This window comes from Hevea brasiliensis, chromosome 3 (genome assembly GCF_030052815.1).
Source record: "Hevea brasiliensis isolate MT/VB/25A 57/8 chromosome 3, ASM3005281v1, whole genome shotgun sequence".
NCBI lineage: Eukaryota > Viridiplantae > Streptophyta > Magnoliopsida > Malpighiales > Euphorbiaceae > Hevea > Hevea brasiliensis.
Window position 1 is genome coordinate 25,561,037 of NC_079495.1, and position 25,510 is coordinate 25,586,546.

The 25,510-nt window shown below is 33.9% G+C and overlaps 1 protein-coding gene across 1 annotated transcript; it reads right to left on the reverse strand.

Moving 5' to 3' along the window:
• Window positions 1–413: 413 nt before the first annotated feature.
• On the reverse strand, window positions 414–8,629 carry LOC110664742 (pyrroline-5-carboxylate reductase). The gene is made up of 7 exons (XM_021824569.2): window positions 8,306–8,629; window positions 7,959–8,007; window positions 6,653–6,744; window positions 2,913–2,985; window positions 1,858–1,978; window positions 1,554–1,659; window positions 414–757 (listed from the first exon to the last, which is right to left on the reverse strand). Exons 1-7 carry the CDS (start codon window positions 8,501–8,503, stop codon window positions 569–571), a joined length of 828 nt encoding a protein of 275 aa, XP_021680261.2. The 5' UTR covers window positions 8,504–8,629; the 3' UTR covers window positions 414–568.
• Between the last annotated feature and the right edge of the window lie 16,881 nt (window positions 8,630–25,510).

The window sequence follows — 25,510 nt, forward strand, 5'->3', positions numbered from 1 at the left end:
TATATTAATATAAAATTTTAAATTACAACTATGTTAAAATAACTTTTTTTTGCGTAGGATGGCTCAACTGCTTTCAAGACTTAAATTTTTGGTATAAGTTTAATAACAATTTGATCATTAAATTTTATTTTTATTAACAATTTGGTTCTCGTATTTTATTTTTGTTAATAAATTAGTCATCAAAATTCACTGGTCATTGCTGCCAATTTATTAATAAAAATAAAATATAAAGACTAAATTATAAACGAAAATAAAATTAAGGACTAATCATTATCAAACTTACTCTAGAAACTAATCTATGAGTTTTTGTTAATCCTCAACATAATTTAGCCAAACTTTTATGGGTTAACAGGTTAATGATCAGATGGAATTTTAGAAGCAATCTATAGAACAATGACAACCCAAAGAGGAAATGTGAAGAAATTTTTTTATTCTTGTCTCACACCAAAAGCTTAAACATGCCAAAAAAATCCTAATCCTCTATATGTTTTATCCTGGCCATAAGCAAGGAAAACAGGGGAACTCTTTATTACCATTGCCACTGCCTACAAGGAAATGGGGAATTTTTTTAACTCTGAGAAAGTTCCTGACCGCGCTTAGCAGCAGCAACAACAGCATTCATTAACACGCCACGGAATCCAGCTTTCTCCAACTCGTAAACACCAGCAATAGTCGTCCCTCCAGGCGATGCAACATCATCTTTAAGCTGACCTGGATGCTTCCCAGTTTTGGTAGCCATAGTTGCTGCCCCTAAAACCTGCAAAAGGAATACAAAATTCAACTGCCCGCACAAATGGATTTCAAGCAAATGGCAGACAACTTTAACATGGCAGACAACTTTAACATGGCAGCCAGAATTCAACAGCCAGCAATACATACTCCATGTATGACTGCTTTAAGCCTTATCCAAAGGAAACAGGAGACAAGCTCTGCTGGTGTTCATTTGAGGGTTAGAGCAGCCAAATTCATGATTTTACCTTGCATTTACACTTATTTATGGAAGGTGGGCAGGTTCTGCAGTTTATTTTGCAGTACTTTTGTCTGTATACTATTGATGAATTATAAATATACGAGTGAATATTTTATTGTGATATTGTAGCTACTCTGGACTCAAAAATTGGCAACTAAATTCTCACAACTAAACAAACAAATTAACTAATAAATAGGTACTACTGCAACTAATTTCTCACCCATCCTTGTTTTCCTTTCCGTGTACAATTTTTCCCCTTTCTCTCTCGAGCATTAGAATATCATTTCATCATTACAGTCTAGATGATTTCCATTACTCATGTCAATAAAAGACTGGTTCCAACAAACTAAAATGGTAATACGCGAAAACAATTAGAAACCCCTGCTTCCTGCTACTAGTGGGGAGCTGTTGGGTTATTATGAAAATTTGATTTAGATCCTCTTTCTTCAGTTCTTTTCCCCTTTCTTGTGGGATGAAGTAAAGAGCAGTTGGGTCACAAAGGGAGCTGATTCAAATCCTCAATCCACAACATCAATAAATTACATGATTTATTGAGCATAGATCATCATCATTATTAACTTACAGTTTGGGAAGCTAGACCCAAGGCAAGTTCTCGAGGTAGACCTGCAGCCACTCCTCCATCAGCTAATGCTTCAATTGCTAAATATATGTAGGCTGGGCCGCTCCCACTGTTCATTTGAGGGAAACAGAGTATTATAACATGGCAAATGGCATTTATGACACAGATGTGTGCCCATTTGATGTATATTGTAGCCTTTCTGAAAAAATTAACCAACTCCTTCCCATATAAGCATTAAGAATATAAGAAGGATCCCAAGTAATGGGTATTGGTCAGAATAATTCTATTTTCCGGAAAAGGATCATACCTCAGACCAGTAATTGCATCAAAATATTTATCATCAGCTCTCCATACCTTACCAACTGATCCAAATAATTTAGCAATCAATTCTCCATCCTCTTCAGTTGCAGCTCTACCCAGGCTCATTACTGCTCAGAAGCAAGAAAATTAGACAGCCAATAACAAATAATTTGTAGGAAACAAAGAATACGTCAGCATCTCTTTCAAGTTTTTAAGAAGCAAACACCACTGAAATATTTGCGATTCGTCTTTCACAGTGAAGGAAATAAGAACTAATCTCTCTTCACTAGCAAAATTATTAGCCATAAATCAGAGAAGAGGACAACAATCATGATCAAGCTGCAGTTTTCTAGATGTAATTACCCCTGGAAGATCCCATGAGATTCTGCTCTCAAATTACTATGAACTATTAGAATTCAAATTTTATAGATCAAGATGTGGGAATTTTTTATTTAGTACCCCACTTGGCAGTAAAAGAAGTGTGGATATAAGCCTTTATATCAGGTGACAGAATGTACTATAGAAAATTCATATTGGACCACAACATCATAAGAAGCCTACCATCTTTTTTTGAAAGATCAGAAATTATCAAAATCTGTATAAAGTTCTGCATGGAGCTGTCAAGCATATATCTTCATTAGAAAAGAACAGATCAAATAAGAATAAGCCAATGAAGTCCCCCTTGCTACAGTTACCATGCCTAGTCCCTTGCAGCAGCATTGCAATTTAGTAAGCACTTTTCTTGCAACATTACTTAAATAAAATAAATTGATTATATATATATATATATATATATATATATATATATATATATATATATATATATATATATATATATTTGCTGGAAATTTCAAAGATAAAAGAAAAAACAAATAAAAAGAAAAAAAAAAACTATAAAGTAAGATTTAGCCATGCAAGTTTGCCTATGAAAACTCAATAAAGGCTATCTGGATATATTTTACAAATTCATACATATAATGATAATTTTAACTAGTACATGAAATGCTGCTCCAGTAATAAGCATTATGAAAATAAGTAGCACTAAAAATTACAAAACTGTACCTGTTGCTGCCTCTCCTACAGAAGCAGCAGTATTTGGCATCACCCTAATAAACCGGCTGTGAGCAGCCCACTCCTAAAGAAATTGAAATAAAAATAAAATTAATTGCAATATATGACAGCCTAAAACTTTGAGAAATTAAAGAAGTACAAAAGAACATTAATTTATTTTTCAGTAAGGAAGCAAATGGAACTTTTCAATTAAAAAATGAAAATAGATAATGTGAAACAACTAAGCAACTTTCAATCTAGCATTCTAATTATACTTCATAGTGAAAAGAAATAACAAAATACATGATGTCTCTCTCATCTTTAGATTCATGGCAAGTATTTATTTAGCTAGAAATCAAATGGCCCACAGGCAATCAAAACAAATTTTGGCCAAAAATAACATCAATTTCAGACCACACCAATGATCAAATATCTATCATCAAGATATGCAGATCACATCATCAGTCAATAGTGAAAATGCACATTTGGGCAAGGCATAAATAGAGACTCTAATATCTTATATTTAAGGAAAAATACAGGAAATGCATGTTGTATCAGAAAGTTCTCACCTCTCAGCAGAAAATTGGCTTAGTAGGGAATAAAGACAACAGGACTAATAAAAACCAAAGAACAGGTTTTGCTATGCAAAGAGGAAACAACATTCACCTACCTTCAACACTTGCATCAGAAAAAGGCAAGTGAAGTCAAGTAGCACACAATTAGGTTGATTTGCCATCACAACAAACTAATGAAAAAGGACCATATGAAGTAATTGAATGGCTTAAATTCATAAGAACAACAACTAAGCCTTCATCCCAAACTAATTGGGTTTGGCTATACGGATCCTTTTTTTGCCATTCAAATCATTTTGAAATCAATTCCAACATCAATTCCATTCAAATTTTTTTAAATCATTTTAAATGTTGTACGTCAAATGCACAACATTCATTCTCATATGACATAGCTGTATGAATACATTTTTCTTGAGCTTACCAAATAATCTATGTGAATCAAAATCTTACCTAACACAAAAAAAAAGGAGGGAGGAGGGAGGGCAAGGGAAGTCAAGTAGCATTGTCAAGTTGAATTGACATTACACACAAAAAAAAAAAAAAAAAGAAAGAAAGGGTACCACATGGCAAGATAGCATCAGAGAATAGCTTAAATTGATAATAGGTCACCAAACTTCACAAACATTCCAAAACATCTATACATATCAGAGTCTTAGCTGACACCATAAAAGGGGAAATTATTGTAGAGATACATTAGATCTCTTAAACCATAGTTATTAAAGGCGCGTGCTTGAATGAGGTGAGGCTCAAAAAACATGAAATTTGATTAAAAAATTAAAATTAAAATCAAATAATGATAGATATAACTCTATTTAACCAAACTTGTCAAAATAACCAATATACAAAGCATTAATAAGCATAGAAAAATACATAAAATGAATATAGACTTCATCATTAATAATTTTTTTTTTCTCTTTAAGAGAACAGTATAATGTTAGAAAATAAAATAAACCCAAATTTTGGATTTTCAAAAACAAACTCCAGATTTTTTATATCCACAAACAAATCTTAATAACATTTTTAGTGTTGCTAGAAAAGGAGAAAAAAAGAGAGAAGGGGGTGATGTTGTTGGGGGCGTGGGTGTGTGGTGGTGTGGGTTTGACTAATTCTAGATAATCTAGAAACAAAGAACCCATATACCATGTTATTGTTTCAAGCATGTAGAATCAGTGGGCTAACAATCAAAAAATAGATGACCTAAATAGCATGTTAATGTCTTTTTAAACTCAACTCAACTAAGCCTTTATCCCAAAAATTTAGGGTTGACTATATGGATTCTCTTTCTGTACTCTAAATGATTTTGGGTAAAATCCTCGAAAATGTGTAATGCTTCTAGGTCATGTTGTACTACTCTCCTCCAAGTCATTTTAAGTTTACCCCTTCTTTTCTTTCTATCCTCTAACCTAATGTGCTCTACTTGTTTAATTGGAGCCTCCGTATGTTTACGCTTCGCATGACCAAATCACCTCAATCTCCCTTCTCTCAACTTATCCTCAATTGGCACATTAAAAAAAGAAAAAAAAAAGAGCAATCTCAAAAAAATCTAGAAATAAAGGACCCACATAGCATTGTTAATGGTGTTAAAAACAAAAGAGTACAATTTTAGATAAAATAGAAACAAATGAGTTCAACAAGCATTAACGATGAGAGAGACAATGAAAGAAGAATGAAAACAAGGTATGAGGAGGGGATTAAAGGAGCATGTGTGTTGAAAATGGAAATATGGACAATATGCAATCTTGGGTATGGCGGTTAAATTAGATTCCAATAACTTTTTCATTAGCAACCCTAATTTTAATGACTTCCAAGTGCATCAACACCAAATTCTAGTAGATCAACAAATTCCAAGTCTAGTGTTATAGTCTTTTGTTAATAGAAGTACTCATAGGAGGTGGAAATAAAAAAGGGGCGCCTTTTTAAAGCCTTAAGCTTGGAATACGGCATGCGCCTAGGTACATAAGGCGAGCGCCTATTAAAGGTCACTTGCGTTTCAATTGTAGAGGTGTTAGGGTAGGAGCCTTGTGAGCCTTGAGCCTAAATCATGCCTGAGACATGCCTTTAATAACACTGTCTCAGAGGTCCACACAAGGAAACAAATCAAAATAGCGCCTTGGATCACTCATGGCAACTTATATGGAGGGACAAACAGCACTACCTTTCTCACCATTTTGATCTTCTTCCCAAACATAGAAAGACAAAGAAAAAAGAAGATATTTTCTAATTTTTATCATACTTACATTTAACCAATCAATTGAAATGGAAACAATAAATGCACTCAGAATGTCATAAATGATAAAAATTGGTAGAATGGGAGAAAAGCTAATATCAGGAAGAAAATAACCTCCATATGCACAAGGTAACTTTTGCCAAATCTAGAGTTAGCATTTTAGCATTTGAAGAATATAGGCTTGCTTAGCTGAACTCAAAAATTAGTTTGTTGTGCATATATGCATTTAATGAACAGAGTTTATCCCTTTTATTGGAGGAAAAAAATGTTATTTAGAAGAAAAAGGTCGCGGGAGTTTCCAAAACAAAATCGGCATTCATTCACATATTGGGAGTTAGGATCAACTTACCCAGTATTAATAAACACCTTATGCTTGGACCTCAAGTAAGCCTGTGTAGAGTTTTACAGCCAAACAATCGAAGTGTGCAAACCTAAAACCTTAAAATATGATCAATAGAAACCATTTTAAGACTTCTATAACGATAATTTAAGCTGTGTTATAGCCTTGATGTTCTTATAACTGTTCCTCTTTTAAAAAAAATCATAATTTAATATTAGAGGAACATTCCACAGAAAGCATAAGAGTGTGTGATCCAAGTACATGCAAAAAAACAACAGCACAAATTGAAGAAATAGAAACTAAAGAAAAGGGAGAGAGAGAGAGAGAGAGAGAAAGAGAGAAGTCTAATGCCCAAAACTGAGAGTAGCACCCACACACATTAACTATATGAAAGAAGAAAAACAAACCTAAAAAACAAAGAACAATGAAATTGAAGGAGATGGAGATATGATAGTCATAATGATGCAGCACAAAAAAATAGTACCAGTTTTTGGCAGTTTAACAATTTAATTGGCAAACAGGGCTAGAGTTTGAAATTGGAGAAATTCAGTGACTGATTTTAAAAGGATGTCGGGTAATGAGGCTAAATAATACCCGAATCAAGCATACAAACCTGCAAGTCTTTCAATTTTATTCCAGCAGCAACTGAAACCAGAAGCTTTTTCTTTGTGAGAACTGGCCTTAACTGCAAAACCACATCTTTAACTGCAACCAAATTATAAAAGAACAAAAATCAGCATTGAAAAAAAAAAATTAAAACCTCATTTGTATTTAATTCATAATAAACCAAAAAGAATCTTGTAATAAAAAGAATTCAGGGCTGTAAATAATAATGTGAGCCAAAGAAAATTGCTAAATGCTAACTCTGCAAAAATAAGCCTAAATTCCAGTCTAGTTGGAATTGGTTGCCAGAATATTTTACCTCCATTCAGCTCCAATTAAAGCCACAATTTCTTCCACCTATTTAGATATTAAATCCTCCTTTTCCACTTCACTTGACATAATTCTAGTCCCAGTTCTCCCCTTCTTCACCTCGGCTACTTGAATCCACTCATTTCTCTAGAACAATGCATCTTAGGCCTAAATTCACTATGCCAAACCACCTCAATCACAATCCCTCAAATTTTGCTCAATGAGCAGCACTGCTATCTCCACCTTCCAATAAATGCAATTGTTTTCTAACAAGTACATCCTTGCATTTCCAAACATCCACCTTAGCAATCTCATTTCAACTTCAACACTGCTTGCAAGCAAAAAATGCAACCATAATTTGTTGATTTAGTCCTTTATCTTTCATGGAATGTCACTAATCTGATATTTTTCACCGTTTAACATTCCAATGTGGTGAAAGATGTTCTCCAATGTTTTATCATCATCCACATTATAAATATAGCTGAAGATAGTTCTCCAATTTCAGTTTGTGTGCTTGTATGCACATATATCTACAGCTCTAGTTTTGAATGTGATTGCCTATCAATGCAAAATGTGTATCAGCTGCCAACGATGATATTGCAACAATTTTTTATGTGCATTAATAAAAATAATAATGATGACGATGATGATGATGACGACGACGGCGACACAAAAATCATGTTTCACAGTATTTCTTTTAAAACTTTCTCTTGAAAAAAAATGAAAGAAAGAAAAATTTTTTTTGATAGAGACTGTAAAGTTTATTCCATTCACGACCATGTGGAACTCTTTTGGCATCTCTTCTGAAATGAGCCCAGAAACCATCCTCCCACCCAAGTTCAAAAATGTCAAAATAATGGAAGGAAAACCCGATTTTGAAAACATAAACCATACCCTTTCAATAAGACATTCTACAAGTTAAACAATTTTAAAATATAGGAATTAAGTTCAGAGCTCTCAATCAATCAAAAAGAAAAGTGAGGTAAACACGAGAGCAGGCACCATACCAACTTGAGGTTTTACAGAGAATATGACCACATCGCTGTCTTCAACTACCTGTTTCCACGAAATTATAACCAGAATTAATATCCATTGAAGACAAAGAAATAACAATAATGAGGCTAATAAGCATGCATTCAGCGTCCCAGAAAGCTGAAAATTCTTTTTACCCGCTTCTCACAAAAGGGTCAATCTTATTTAATGATTTTTCTAAAACAGAGTTCAAAACTTTCCCGTGATTGCACAAATGGACCACAAAATCAGGTTGCAACACAATGCCAAAGTGAAATACTTAGCAAAAAAATATAAAAATCAAGTGTGAAAGAATGAAAGAGAGACATAAAGTATCAATTACAGCTTGATTGTGAGGGAGGATTTTGACGCCGAACGACTCGAAGGCAGCACAGCGCTTGGGATTGGAGTGAGCTGTTCGGATGCGAGAAGATGGCAACACGCCAGCTTGAACCACCCCTTTCACTATACTCTCAGCCATTTTCCCTGCTCCGATGAATCCCAGCTTGTACGTTTCTGTCGGAATGGGAATTATCTCCATCGTTGTCGCCGCCGCCGAACTCACACCACTGGCCTCCTTAACCAATAGAACTCAACTAAAAAGTGAAGAACTCTGTGAGACTGAAATAGAGAATTGGTGATATAAAAATAGGCAATGGTGAGCTTGCTTTATTTAAAAAAACAATGTGTGTTTGGAAATTTTTAAAAAGAAGAAATTTAACCAAAGGGTTATATGAGTTCTTAAATTTGCAATGTTTTTAAATTCCAAGTAATAAGATTTTAACTAACAATACTTTATTATAATTATTACTTTTTATATATTTATGATAATTATTAAAATATATTTAGATAAATTTTAATATCTAAATTTTTTTAAAAATAATTTAAAATTAAAATTTTAATAATAATAAATTTATTCATACCAATAAAAAAAATATTAATGTATTAGAATTATAAATGAGTTATTAAAGATCTTAATAAACAATTGTTGAAATAAATGAGAAAAAAAAGGAAATAATTTTTTAAAATTAAAGTAATATTTATGAAATATGAAATTTAAATAATTAAAATAAATTAAATAATAAAAGTAATGTATATTTTAAATACACAAATTTTGTTTATTAGTTAATAAGAGTTAGACTTTATTGGCTATTGATTAGTGTATTAAAAGGGAGAGAAAAAGTTGATAATTAGTTAATAAGATATAAATAAAATAAATAAATAAATGCACTAATTATGTTGACATATATTGAGATTTAATTAATTTTTTAGCCTAATATTGAAACAATTAGTCGAATATAGAAATGAAATTAAAAATAAATTGAATTAAAATTGTTGTAAAGATTTATGCGGTCGTCAGATAATTCTTAGGAATTGTGACTTTAATTTTGAGGAAAAATTAAAGAAACTCATTTATTTTGAAAATTTTATTCAAAAAAAATGATTACCACTTCTTTCCAAGTCCAGGGTCTTTATTCATGCAAAGAAAGTGTTAGATACCTCATAATCATTCCTAAAATAGTAGGTAGATTTAAAAAATATGCTCATAATTAATTAGTGTCAACAATTTTAAAATAGAATTTAAATTATGATATTGGTTCCTTTTATTTGATTTGAAGCAAAAAATAAATAATATAAATGTAGGAACACATAATCAAATACAAAATACAAAAATAAGTCAAGCAACTCTAAAAGTGAATTATGACTTTATTTTATATATTTTTATTTTATTTTATTTTATTTAAAAAAAACAAATTTTTTCTATTATATTTTTTATTTATTATCTTTAAAACAATTTTTTTAAACAATCTTGAAGAATATAAATGATAGTTTATGTGGCAACCCCCACCGGTCTACTATGTAACCGAGTAAGGGATGTCACACAGTGTGCTGGAGCATTTAACTTATCTTATTACAATTCCCAGAATTTAATTTAATTGTTAAAGGCTTCAAATGAAGTTTATATCATGAATTGGAAATTTTAATTAATTTCTAATTACAAAAATTTTACAGAAAATTCGGCAGAGTATTGTCTAAAAATTGAGAAAATAGTTCTTCAAAAACCTGTTAAAAACACTTCCAATATACATATCATATCCACAACCCCCATTAAACATCAACATAGATTCCAATAAGCTCAATGTTTCAAACTCAGTTCCATTCATTCTGTTCATATCATATTCATACTCAATTCATAAAGGAATACTCAAATTTTATTTATTAACAAAATTTACAGATAATTACATTAATCTCTATGTACATAAGTTTATAGTTTACATAACAAAAATTAATGTGCATTACAAAATGCAAAATACAAAATACAAAAGGAAACCTAGTGGTACTACCAAGAATGCCCTGTAGTAGAGGAGACTCAGAACTCAACGCAGATCTGTACTCTCACCCTGTCTGAGGCCTGCTGGGTTCTCTATCAGTGTCTCCAGTACCTACGCGTGGCAAAAAGCGATGCGCTAAGCAATACAGCTTAGTGGTACTAATATAAAATAAAAATAAACTAAAATAAATAAATGTGTAAAAATTTCGTTGTTATTTCATGCATAATGAATTTATGGTAATTATTTGTAATATTATAAATTTTAATACTTTATGTGTTCATTATTTTGTTATAATTTATTAAAACTTATTCTAGTTGCCCAAGTAACCTACACTAGTTGATTGGACTGGATAAATGGGTAAACTGGCACTGGGTATCAAGTACCTCGGTCCGTCACACCATCAGTCACAAAGTGTCCACCAGGTGTGCAACAGAACGGCTAATATGCCATAATAAGCATTGGGTATAAAGCCAAGTAAATCAAGTGTGACAAAGTAGCCAAAAGCCATAATAACACAAAATGGCACTATATGACATAAATCATAGAATGGCATGAAGCCATATGCAGTACTGCTATCGGAACTCTATTGGCATGCCAACCTATCCAAACCAATCATACTAGGCATACTATAGCATATTACAAAGTTAATTGTTTAATTTTGTTTTTTGGCATTTCAGGTTTGATGGTGACTATTTACCCTACTATTCATGCATAAATGTTGACTTTTTCACACATAATAGTTATGTTAGTTCTAATTACATCAAAATCCCACATTTTGAATTTTACACTTGTTGGCATTAATTGCAATCTCAATTCAAAGTTCATTAGAAGTTATTTCAAATTTTCAGATTTCATGGCCAATGTTTACTGTTCCATTGAATCAATGTACAGTGGGAATTGGGCTAAACTTCCTTCATCAAAGTTGTTCCTTAATGTGTCTTCTTTAATTCTCTTTTTAAATCACTCCATTTGGAGTTTTGTAGCTCAAGTTATAATATTTTTACCATAACTAGCCGGATTGGTCATTGTCCAGATTTTCTGGGCAGAATCTGGTTCTGGCAGTTTTGGTGTCCTAACTTTGGCTAGCAATTTGAGTCAAAAATTGGGTTATTATTCTTCATGAAAGTTGTTCTACGTTGTCTAATCTTTTCAGGAGTTCAAGAATCAGGTCATTTGGACCTCTCTACACAAAGTTATGGCCGTATGAACAAATACTGTTCATTTGGTCATTTTCCAAGTCCAGAATTTTGGTTACCCAGATTTAGGCAATTTTTATGTCACTATAAGTTGGTTTTCTGGATAGGGTCTCTTCATAAAAAATGTGGCATTATGTATTTAATTTCATCTCTAATTGGCCTTGCACCAATTGAAGCTACACAAGTCAAGTTAGTCCTGCCCAAACCTACCGGACTAAAAGTCCAGAATTTCCAGCAAATGGGCAGCCTAACCAATTCATTAACCTATGCCACAACTGGTCTCAATTTAAGGTCAATTCATCACTAATGGTCACTGATTGACCATTAGAATACCACTTCACCATCAATTCAATAAACCCTAATTTTTGCTCCAACCCTAATTCCCAAAGTTTACAATTTTCACCATACATGAACAATCAAGCTCTCATCATTATATTCTCATCAAGGGCAACCAATATACTAATTTAATTCAAGGAAAATCATTAAAACCCCAACAATTTCATTGCTACCGAAAATTTAAAAGTTATCCTAACATGCATATCTTTGCTCAAATTCCCCAATTCCTAGCTTACTTCATGCTACTAACATTGAATCTAAAGAAAGAGAAAGAGAAATGGGCACTAACCTTAGTAGGGCAGAATTTTCTCTTGTTAAATCTTCACTTTCTTGGCTTTTCTTAACAGCCAAACACTTCCCCAAGGTGAAATATCAAGTTTTAATGAAAGAATTTATGGATTTTATGGTGAGAAATCAAAGGTTTGGCAAGGTGGATGGAAGGACAACAATGGAGGAGAGAAAGGGATGACGTTCGGCCAGCTGAAAGGAGGAGGAAGACAACTGAAAATTTTGGTCAATTTTATCTCTTTTATTCTTTCTTTAAGTGCTTGTCAAATTTTGATTGGTGGGAAAATTTTAATTGCATCATTCATGATGTCATTATTTGATTTTAAATTTTCATTTGTTTTATTTTCTTTCTTTTCTCTACTTATTTTTAGTTAAATTTTCATCAATATTTATTCACATTTTATGTCATAATCTTCACTTACTTGAATGGACAAGTTGGTAAAAAATTATCTCTGGAGGTGAAATGACCAAAATGCCTTTCGTTTAGCTTAATGAGCTAAAATTATCTGTATCGATTTATAAAATTTTCTTCATGTTTTCTTGGCATTCTATCGCTATCTAAGGCTCAATAACTCTTCACTAGAGTCCCAAAAATTATTGCACAGGGTTTTCCCATGGGTATAGGGTCGACAACTATCTTCACAGTCGCTTCCCGTTAAGGTCACCCATCGCCGGAGTACCGACTCATTTAACCTTAGTGTATTTCATTACTTAAATTTATCCTTAATATTTTTCTTATCATTATTTGGTTTATTTATGATTCTCACTCTAGTTTAAATATGGTTCTAGACATTCTAACTATCCAGATAGACATTCTGACTGTTCGGACAGACGTTAGTCACCGGAACAGTAGAATGTACGGACTATCTAAAGTGAGGGCGTTACAGCTCTTCCCTACTAACAAAAATTTCATCCTCAAAATTTATCTAATGCAAACAGTTCAGGCAACTATTGCCTCATCGTCTCTTCACTTTCCCAGGTTGCCTCCTCGGTGTTGTGGTACCTCCAAAGCACTTTCACCAGTGGAATTTGCTTATTTCTCAGTTCTTTCACTTCTCGAGCCAAAATTCGTATGGGTTCCTCTTCATATGTCAAATCCGATTGTATTTCAATCTCTTCCATAGAGATGACATGTGAAGGTTCTGATATGTACCTTCTCAGCAGAGACACATGAAATACATTATGGATCTTGTCTAGCTCTGGCGGTAAAGCTAGCTTGCAAGCCACTAAACCCACACTTTCAATGACTTCATATGGGTCAATGAACCTAGGGCTTAACTTACCCTTTCTTCCAAACCTCAATACCTTCTTCCATGGTGAGACTTTGAGAAACACCTTGTCGCTAACTTCGTATTCTATGTCTTTTCTCCTCAAATCAGCATAAGACTTCTGTCTATCTGAGGCAACTTTCAAATTAGCTTTGATTAACTTCACTTTATCCTCAGTTTGTTTCACCAGGTCTGGTCCCACAAGTTTATCTTCGCCGAGTTTAGTCTAACATAATGGTGTTCTGCACCTCCTCCCATACAGTGCCTCATACAGAGCTATCTGAATGCTAGCTTGGTAGCTATTATTGTATGCAAATTCTGCCAGTGGGAGGTATATGTCCCAACTTCTCTCAAACTCAATAACACAACTCTTCAGCATATCCTTAAGGACCTATCACATTTTTCATGTTATTACTATCATTTCAATTTAATATTTGTAGCAATTCAATGAGTTTTAAGTTTTCCTTGAATCACTCGTTCTGACTATCCATCCATCTGAGGATGAAAAATCGTGCTAAAATGGAGTTATGTGCCCAAGGCTTCTTGCAACTTCTTCCAAAATCTGGATGTGAACCTCGAGTCTCTATCCGATATGATGGAAAGTGGGATTCCATGCAGTCTAACTATCTCACTGATATATAACTCTGCTAGCTTCTCCAGTGAGTAGTCAGTTCTAACTGGCAGAAAATGAGTTGACTTGATTAATCTATCTACTATCACCCATACTGCATCATGCTTCTTCTAGGTGAGAGGTGGGCCACTAACAAAATCCATGGTGACTTGATCCCATTTCCATTCAGGTATGATTATAGGTTGTAACAAACCTAATGGAACTTGATGTTTTGCCTTGACTTGCTGACATATCAAGCATCTTGTCACATAGTCGGCTATGTCCTTGTTCATACCAGGCCACTAGTAGTGAGGCTTCAGATCGTGGTACATTTTTGTGCTTCCAGGGTGCATAGCATAAACACTGGTTTGTGCCTCCTTCAGAATACTAGTCTTCAATTCCCCATCATCTGGTACACACACTCTTCTTTTATAGTTCAAACACCCATCTACTTCTACCTCATAATCAGTTTCTTTCCCCTCTGTGATTTTGCCCATAATAACCATTAGCTTCTCATCTTATTTCTGCCCCTCCTGAATCTGTTGTAGCAGGTTTGGCTTCACTTGTAACTCAGCCAAAACAGCACCATCCTAAGCTAAAAACAAATGGGCATTCAAGGATCTCAATGCTACAATTGACTTTCTGCTCAAGGCATCAGCAACTACATTTGCCTTCCCAGGATGGTAGTCTATCACACAGTCATAATCTTTCAGGAACTCAATCCATCACCTCTGTCGAAGGTTGAGCTCCTTCTGGGTTGGCAAATATTTCAGACTTTTGTAGTCTATATAAATGTAGCACTTTTCACTATACAAGTAATGTCTCCATATCTTCAGTGCAAATATGATCGCTGCTAGCTCCAGATCATGAGTAGGGTAGTTCTTTTCATGTGGCCTTAGCTGCCTGGAAGTATAGGTGACCACTTTCCCCTCTTGCATCAATACACACCCTAGCCCATTATGTGAGGCATCACCGTAGACCACAAAATCCTTCCCAGATACTGGCTGTGTCAACACTGGTGCCTTTGTCAACATAGCCTTCAACTTCTCAAAACTGGCTTGACACTTATCATTCCAATCAAATTTTACATTCTTGTGTAGCAACTTGGTCAGTAGAGCAGCTATTAAAGAAAACCCCTTCACAAACCTTCTATAATAACCAGCTAGCCCTAAAAAGCTTCTGACTTCGGTTGCATTTCTAGGAGGCTTCCACTCTATTACTGCTTAAATCTTCTTGGGATTCACTCTAATCCCATCAGCTGATACTATGTGTCCAAGAAACGAGATCTCACTCAACCAGAAGTCATACTTGGACAACTTAGCATACAGCTTCTTCTCTCTCAAAGTTTGCAGAACAATCCTCAAATGCTCATCATGTTCTTCTCTGTTCTTGGAATACACCAGTATATCATCAATAAAGACCACTACAAACCGATCTAAGTATGAATAGAAGATACAGTTCATAAGGTCCATGAAAGCTACTGGTGTATTTGTCAACCCAAATGACATCACCAAGAATTCATAGTGCCCATACCAGGTCCTGAATGCAGTCTTAGGCACATTTGCATCCTTTACCCTCAGTTGATGATACCTTGACCTGAGATCAATTTTTGAAAATACGCCTGCTCCCTTCAATTGATCAAACAAATAATCAATTCTAGGCAATGGATACTTATTCTTCACAGTCACTTTATTTAGCTGCCGGTAGTCAATACATAACCTCAAAGTCCCATCCTTCTTTTTCACAAACAGCACTGGAGCTCCCCACAGTGACACACTAGGGTGTATGAACTCCTTATCTAGTAACTCCTGCAATTGGATTTTCAGCTCTTTCAATTCGATGGGTGCCATCCTAGGAGCAATAGAGATTGGTACTGTGCCCAGCAGTACCTCAATGGCAAATTCTACTTCCCTTTCTGATGGAAAATCAGGTAATTCTTCAGGGAAGACATCAGGGAAGTCACTCACAGTGGGAATGTCATGGAGACTAGATCTAGCCTTTTTGGAATCAACCACATATGCTAGATAGGCTTAACAACCCTTCCTGATCAATCTCCTTACAGCAATAGCTGAGATGACATTAGATAGAAAATCTATCATTTCCCCCACAAATGTTATCTCGTCATTCTTAGGAGTTTTCAATGTAATCCTCTTCAATCTACAGTCCACTATTTTCTGATGATGTGATAACCAATCCATTCTTAAGATCACATCAAACTCGTGAAAGGGCAATTCAATCAGGTTTGCTGAGAACTCATACCCCTGAATCCTCAATGGGCAACCTTTGCACACTCTATTTACCATCACACTGTGGCCTAGTGGATTAGTGACTAAAATGTCTTGGTCACTTTCCCCTACTTGAATTCCCCTTTCCACGGGTAACTCAATGCAGATGCATGAATGTGTGGATCCTAAATCCACCAATGCATGCACAGGTATGTCATAGAGAGAGAACATACCCCTGATGACATCTGGGACATCCTGCTCCTCCTAAGCCCTCATGGCATATGCCCTTGCTGGTGCCCTGGCCTCTGGCCTCTCAGCTGGCTTTATTGCTGGCCTTTGTGATGTACCAGCTGTCTCAAATTTACCTGGCCTTCTACCCCTTTGAACTGTAGGGGTAGGCCTATTTGCTTGTGCTAGAGCAGTTGTAGCAGTCCTCCTTGGACAATCTCTAATTTGATGCTCTATAGACCCACACTGAAAGTAACCCCCAGTCATCCTCCAATATTCACCCTTATGCCATTTATGGCAGTGTGGACACACTGAAGAGGCTGCTGGGCCTGGTCCCCTGAACACCGTCCCTGGAGAGCTGCCCACTGATGGTGTGGACTAGCCTCTCCTCGGTGTGAACTGAGATCTAGGCCTTTAGGACTGGCCTTGACCTTGTGGCTGACTAGCACTCTAAGTAGAAGGACCTTTGAACTTCTTACCAGGTGCAAAGGATGAACTGGTCTGACCCGGACCTTTCTTCTGTTGTCTATCCCTTCTGTTCTGCTCATTATTTTTGACCCCTTCCACTTTTAATGCAACTTCAACCAATTTTGCAAAGTCGGTAATCCCCAAAGCTGTTATCATAATATTGATGTTATCATTCAACCCTTCTTCGAACCTTCTACACCTCTCAGCTTCTGTGGGTACTATTTCTCTCCCATATCGGCTCAGTCTGACAAATTCTCTCTCATACTCTACAACTGACAGCTGTCTCTGCCTCAGACTGATAAATTCTCTTCTCCTCTTTTCCAGGTATATATTATTGACATACTTCTTTCTAAACTCTGTAAGAAAGAACTTCCATGTGATCTGGTTTGGCTGCACCTCCCTGGATACTGTGTCCCACCACTGGTAAGCATCATCCTGAAGTAGGGACACAACACCCTTTAGGTTTTGTTCTGGGGTGCAGTGAAATTGTCTCAACACCCTTCCCATTCTGTCTAGCCAATTTTTGGCAGCCATGGGATCATCTTCCTTCTTTGTCAGGAAATCCATAGCCCCATATTTTCTTAGCTTCTCCAAATGGGACTTTTGTGGTGGTGGCGGAGGTTGTGGCTGTGGTTGTGGTGGTGGGATAGCCCCTATCATCTGTCTGTAGAATTTGATCGTTTGTTGAAATAAAGCAAACTAAGGCTGTGTAGGTGCCTCTAGTACTGGTGGAGCAGGTTCTCCCCTGCTTCCAGCTTCAGCCATGGGTGGAGCATGGCTCTCCACCTCTCCCTCTACTGCTCTCTGATCCATATCCTAACCAAAACAGTTAAGACAAATAGATTTGCATTAGTGTCACCTCAACTCTTACAAATGCAATGCATGGTATGGACTCTATCTAAATCCATAACCGCTTAAACTGTGCTCTAATACCACTAAATGTGACAACCCCCATCGGTCTACAGTGTAGCCGAGCAAGGGATGTCACACAGTGTGCCGGAGCATTTAACTTATCTTATTACAATTCCCAGAATTTAATTTAATTGCTAAAAGGCTTCAAGTGAAGTTTAAATCATCAATTGAAAATTTTAATTAATTTTTAATTACAAAAATTTAACAGAAAATTCGGCAGAGTGCCGCTTAAAAATTGAGAAAACAGTTCTTCAAAAACCTGTTAAAAACACTTCCAATATACATATCATATCCACAACCCCCATCAAACATCAACATAGATTCCAATAAGCTTAATGTTTCAAACTCAGTTCCATTCATTCTGTTCATATCATACTCATACTCAATTCATAAAGAAATACTCAAATTTCATTTATTAACAAAATTTACAGATAATTACATTAATCTCTACGTACATGAGTTTATAGTTTACATAACAAAAATTAATGTCCATTACAAAATGCAAAATACAAAACACAAAAGGAAACCTAGTGGTCCTACCAAGAATGCCTTGTAGTGGAGGTGACTCGGAACTCCATGCAGATCTGTACTCTCACCCAGTCTGAGGTCTATTGGGCTCTCTATTAGTGTCTCCAGTACCTACACGTGGCAAAAAGCGATGCGCTAGTGGTGCCAATATAAAATAAAAATAAACTAAAATAAATAAATGTGCAAAAATTTTGTTGTTATTTCATGCAGAATGAATTTATGGTAATTATTCATAATATTATAAATTTTAATACTTTATGTGTTCATTATTTGGTTATAATTTATTAAAACTTGTTCTGGTTGCCCAAGTAATCTATACCAGTTGATTGGACTGGATAAATGGGTAAACTGACATTGGGTACTAAGTACCTCGGCCCATCATACCATCAATCACAAAGTGTCCACCAGGTGTGCAACAGAATGGCTAATATGTCATAATAAGCATTGGGCATAAAGCTAAGTAAATCAAGTGTGACAAAGTGGCCAAAAGCCATAATAACACAAAATGACATTATATGCCAAAAATCATGGAATGGCATGAAGCCATATGCAGTACTGCTATCGAAACTCTATTGGTATGCCAACCTATCCAAACTAATCATACTACGCATACTAGGGCATATTATAAAGTTAATTGTTTATTTATTTATTTTTTTTTTTTTTTGCATGTAAGATTTGATGGTGACTATTTACCCTACTATTCATGCATAAATGTTTACTTTTTCATACATAATAGTTATGTTAGTTATAATTACATCAAAATCCCACATTTTGAATTTTACACTTATTGGCATTAATTTCCAATCTCAATTTAAAGTTCATTAGAAGTTATTTCAAATTTTCAGATTTCATGGCCAATGTTTACTATTCTATTGGACCAATCTATAGTGGGAATTGGGCTAAACTTCCTTCATCAAAGTTGTTCCTTAATGTGTCCTCTTTAATTTCCTTTTTGAATCACTTTATTTGGAGTTTTGTAGCTAACGTTATGGCATTTTTACCATAACTGGCTGGATTGGTCATTGTCCTGATTTTCTGGGTAGAATCTGGTTCTGGCAGTTTTGGTATCCTAATTTTGGCTAGTAATTTGAATTGGTTATGGTCAGAATTTGGGTTTTTATTTTTCATGAAAGTTGTTCTAAGTTGTCTAAGCTTTCCAGAGGTTCAAGAATCAGGTCATTTGGACCTCTCTACACAAAGTTATGGCCATATGAACAAACATTGTTCATTTGGTCATTTTCCAGGTCCAGAATTTTGGTTACCCAGATTTAGGCAATTTTTAGGTCACTCTAAGTTGGTTTTCTGGACAGGGTCTCTTCATAAAAAATATGGAATTCTATGTCTAATTTCATCTCGAATTAGCCTTGCACCAATAGGAGCTACACAAGTCAAGTTAGGGCTGCCCAAAACCTATTAGACTCAAAGTCCAAAATTTCTAGCAAATGGGCAGCCTAACCAATTCATTAACCTATGCCACAACTGGTCTCAATTTAAGGTCAATTCATCACTAATGGTCACTAATTGACCATTAGAATGCCACTTCACCATCAATTCAACAAACCCTAATTTTTGCTCTAACCCTAATTCCCAAAGTTTACAATTTTCACCATACATGAACAATCAAGCTCTCATCATTATATTCTCATTAAGGGCAACCAATATGCTAATTTAATTCAAAGAAAATCATCAAAACCCCAACAATTTCATGGCTACCGAAAATTTAAAAGTTGCCCTAACATGCATATCTTTGCTCAAATTCCCCAATTCCTAGCTTACTTCATGCTACTAACATTGAATCTAAAGAAAAAGAAAGAGAAATGGGCTCTAACCTTAGTAGGGCAGAATTTTCTCTTATTAAATCTTCACTTTCTTAGCTTTTCTTGGCAGCCAAACCTTCCCCAAGGTGAAATATCAAGTTTTAATGAAAGAATTTATGGATTTTATGGTGAGAAATCAAGGGTTTGGCAAGGTGGATGGAAGGACAACAATGGAGGAGAGAAAGGGATGAGGTTCGGCCAGCTAAAAGGAGGAGGAAGACAACTGAAAATTTTGGTCAATTTAATCTCTTTTATTCTTTCTTTAAGTGCTTGTCAAATTTTGATTGGTAGGAAAATTTTAATTGCATCACTCATGAAGTCATTATTTGATTTTAATTTTCATTTGTTTTATTTTCTTTCTTTTCTCTACTTATTTTTAGTTAAATTTTCATCAATATTCATTCACATTTTATGTCATAATCTTCACTTACTTGAATGGACAAGTTGGTAAAAAAATCATCTATGGAGGTGAAATGACCAAAATGCCCTTCATTTAGCTTAATGAGCTAAAATTATCTATATCGATTTATAAAATTTTCATCATGTTTTCTTGGCATTCTATCACTATCTAAGGCTCAATAACTATTCACTGGAGTCCCAAAAATTATTGCATAAGGTTTCCCCACGGGTATAGGGTCGACAACTATCTTCACTGTCGCTTCCCATTAGGGTCACCCATCGCCGGAGCACTAGCTCATTTGACCTTAGTGTATTTCATTACTTAATTTTTTCTTTAATTTTTTTCTTATCATTATTTGGTTTATTTATGACTCCTCACTCTAGTTTAAATATGGTTCTAGACATTCTGGCTGTCCGGACATACATTAATCACCGGAACAGTAGAATGTACAGACTATCTAAAGTGAGGGCATTACAGTTTAGGATTATTAATTTTGGAGAAAGGAAATATTAAAATGATAAAAACATGCCTTCCGAAAATTAGGCTTTCAAATTTGACAATAAACAAGTTTTTAATGAAAGACAATTGCAATTTAAAATTTCAAAGGCAAAAAGAAACTAGAAAATTATTTTTGGAAAAAAATTAAAATGTAAACCTCCATTTGCTGAAAATTAAATTTGCTTAAAATTAAAAGTGAGTGAGAAAAAATAAAATGTGAACTTCAAGTCCTTTATTAAAAAAAAAAATTAAATTTGCTCAAAATTAAATATTTATTATTGTCACAATGTTAAAAGTAGAAGCTATATTGTTATTTAAAAAAGGACAAAATTTTAAAATAAATTTTATTATTTTATCGAAAATCTAAAAAAATGATCTTTAAGAAAATATTATATTTTGTTATAAAAGTACTCATATCAGTTATATTTCAAGAAGGGAAAAAAAAGAGTTTTATTAAAATGGAGCCGAGATCTAACCATGAATGTTATGTATATGATTTATTATTTTTATTTTTTATTAAATTTATTCCTCCTCAAATTTAGGACTCTAATTTCAAAAGAGATGTCATTTGATTCATAGAGATTTTTTATGAGTAATGAGAACTCTCAACTTACCTATCACTAATCCCATCAATAGCATCCGAACGATAGAGGATGTTCATAATGAGATTAAATGAAAGAATACATATATGCTGCTTATGTAATTATCAATCAGAAAATATAATTTTATTAATAAAATTGAACTAAAATGGGGTGCCAATTGATACCTAGAGAGTTTAATTCATTAATAAGAACTCTCAGTTAACAAATCAAAGTCTCATCATCAATATAATTAACTATCAATCATTACACATATTAATTTAATTTAACAAATTATTAACAACTTTAATATACACATACAATTTATTATTTACAAATTTACCAAAAATCGAGCAAAATTTCTCTTAAAGCTGAATATTTCCCAATTTTCAACAAAACTCCCTGCATAAAAATTGTCATCTTGGCCAGCATATCTATTCACATATCTCCTCAACTCAAACATAATATATGGGTAGTAAGTAAGATTAGGTTCCACTAACAAAGATATTAGGTTCTAAGTGAGGTCTCATGAGACGATTGTGTTTATCAAATTAAAATTTTAGAAAGGTTCAAAAAACTCTCCCTTGAACTAAAAAAAGAAGATTATGTTTTAACAAATTAAGATTTTAGGAAGGATTCAAATAAGGGCTCTCCCTTGAACCCAAAAACAACTGAAAAAAATGTTATGCTAAAAAAAGGCCAATTGGACAAAAAAACACTAAACATTTTTGTCAATTCACAAATTTATCCTAACGTTTTAATTTTGGTTTTGGTATCCTAACGCTTTATTTTTGGTGCAATTTTATCCTATATCCAAAATCAAATGCTAACATAGCAAATTTGTATGCATGGCATCCAATGTAACATTTCTTTATAATTTAAAAATTTTTTTTATTTGCCACATCATATCTTAATCTTAACCATGAGTCAAAAATTTAACCCTAACTTAATCCAACCCTTAAATAACCTACTAATTCACTACATTTCACTATGTAACCCTAATTTTATTTTTATTCACCTCAATAAAGCTGACAAAAGAAACACTTAAGTCTTCCCTTTCAACAGAGATTCAAATACACAAGAGAGAAAGTGTATGTGGTTCCCAACAAAGAGTGGTCCTGCATAGGAAGAGGGAAAGTGTTGTTGTCATTAAAAGAAGGTCTGTTGTATCATGACAAGGCGACTTAAAGCTTGGTGGGAGATAAAGCACAAGGGGTATGCATTTCGATTCTCTAAAAATATAGGTTTTTTTTTTTTTTTTTTTTTATCGCAGTTCTAACAAAGTAAAATATTTTCCACTTGTGTTTTTTTATTTGAAAATTGCATTGATATTAATGCTTCATTATGCAATGGTGATAGAAAATAGGTTTATTTGTATCCATTAGGGAGTTTAATAATGGGTGACTTTCTGTAATGTGTGTAATTTAGGATTTTAAAATAATATTTTTAAATTGTATGTATTTGGGTTGACTAACTAAGTAATTGATTATTTTTTAATATATTTGACAGTTTCCCCGTTGAAGTGAATATGGGTGGTAAATTTTGTGAGGGGGAATTGATAAAGTATTCTGGGGGTTTTGTCATACCAGGTCATTGGATGGAATGTGAGCTAATGAAATATGGTGATAGAGTCAATAAATGCAGGGAATTAGGCTATGGCGAAGTTAAAAAAGTGGGTATTTCAAAGTTAGAGGTGACTAGAAACATCAAACGCTAGTATTTAATGACACTGAGGTGAAACAGATGTGGGAAGAGGGAGCAAAATTTGGTTTTTTGAAGCTCTTCATTGAATTCAAAATTGATAACACAGATGCTGCTGGGAGAGATGAGACATTCTTTGGTAAGCAATATATGTCAAGGATCATAAGAGATATAAATATCAAGATTAAGGATGTTGATAAGGGATATGTTGAGAAGGAAAGTGCAATTGAGGTACCAACAAGTGAGTTGAATACTAATGAACCAATAATTGAAGATGAAATTAAGGTACCAATTACTGATACACCTTTGATGTATGAAGGTGATGATGACAGTGAGGATTTGGATTATATCCCACAGGAGTAAAATGAGGAAGATAAATTTGTGGATGAGAGTTTATTTTCTGGTAATGCTACAGAGGATGATGAGTTTATTAATGCAATGCAAAAGAAAAGTGCTTTTCAAGAAGAAGATATTGATATTGGCCATGGATTAGGTTTAGATGATATTAGTGGTTTACAGAATGAGAGTAAGGAGCATGGTTATGTTAGTGAGTATGATGATTCTGAGGATGATGGTTTTGAAACACCAGACAGTAATGATGAGAATGGCATTGACATTGGGAGAAAGAAAAGGAAAAGAAACTTACTTTATAATCCATTGTGTGATCATGCAAATATAAAATGTGAAGTAGGAATGATATTTGAGATTCCTCAGCAATTTAGAGACTGCATAACCAAATATTCAATAATGAATGGATATGATATTCAATTGAGAAGATCTGATGAGCTAAGATTGGAAGCCAAATGCTCTGGCAACTGTCCATGGTCTATTTATATTTCTAAGCCAAGAGGGGAAAGGACATATCATGTTAGAAGTCATTATGGTATCCATAGCTATTTTAGGAGCCTAACAAATAGGCTAGCTACTTCAGATTGGCTAGCTAAAGAATTTTTGCAAAGGTTGAAGAGGAATCTTGAGTATAGAGTGGCTGATACGATGAATGATTTGTGTAACACCCCTCACTCGTCTACAGTGTAGCCGAGTGAGGCATGTCACACTCGGTGCCGGAGCACCTTAACTCAACTTACTTTATTCCTTTAATCATTTTAAACTCATTATCTTTTAATATCAATTATTTTTCTAAGGAGAAACCAGCGGAGTTTCCCCTATTTTATTATCGTTTGACGTGAGTCACTATTCACCTATTTGAAATTTTCAATAACATTTTCAAATAAAGATCTCATCCATACTCATTATTTCTGATAGTGTCCATACATTTCGATTCTTATTCATTACCATGCATATCCATTCATGTTCATTTCATATATCAAAATTCTTAAATTTTCATTAATTACATAATTTACAAACTAATTACATAAATTTACAATTTACATAATATACAAATTAATTACAATTCCATAATTTACATTTCAACATAATAACTAATTATAAATACATAAAATAACTTTTGTGAGCCCTATCCACATACATTGTTGAGGAGGTGACAATCTTATACACTTCTGACACTTCTGCAGATTCAGACTCTAAAATCTCAGTCATTACTGGGCTTTATCCTTAGTACCTGTGGGAGGAAACAATCTATCGCACTAAGCATTGCTGCTTAGTAGTGCAATAATATAACAAAGAAAATAATATATACAAATAAAGAAATAAATGGATTATACTTTGGATACTCTGGAATTTAATCTACTTTAATATAATACTTCTAGTATCAACTATCTTTCGTTCTAATTTATTCCTCTTAAGAAGCAATTTATTCCTAAATTTATAGTAGTAATATACTTATATCTCTTTTGCAAATCTTTTTATCATTTTATTCAATACTTTCTAGATTATCGCAGATTATTTCATAATAATAAAAGTTTAATATCGTTCTAATTCATTTAAATTCTTTCTACTAAATAACTAATCTAATTTATTTTAAATATTCTTACTCTTTTATTTAATTGCTAATATTTTCAGTTGCTATTATTCTTAACTCATTTCAATAAATTTCACTGCTCAAGTAACCTATGACAGGCTGACTAAACTAGATAACGGGTCGTTGGCACTAGACACTGCGATGTCTCGGGCTGTCATACCATGGGACGTGAAATGCGGAGCGTCAACCACGTATCTAGTCAGAATGGCTAAAAAGCCAT

Bases quoted from the DNA above. Each gene is read 5' to 3' on its own strand.
- LOC110664742 (XM_021824569.2), bottom strand. From the start codon at position 8,503: ATGGAGATAATTCCCATTCCGACAGAAACGTACAAGCTGGGATTCATC. The intron at 6,745-7,958 runs GTATGGTGCCTG...ATTTGGTTGCAG, and splicing joins CTCTGTAAAACCTCAAGTTG to TTAAAGATGTGGTTTTGCAG. The intron at 758-1,553 runs GTAAGTTAATAA...TTCCTTTTGCAG, and splicing joins TGGGTCTAGCTTCCCAAACT to GTTTTAGGGGCAGCAACTAT.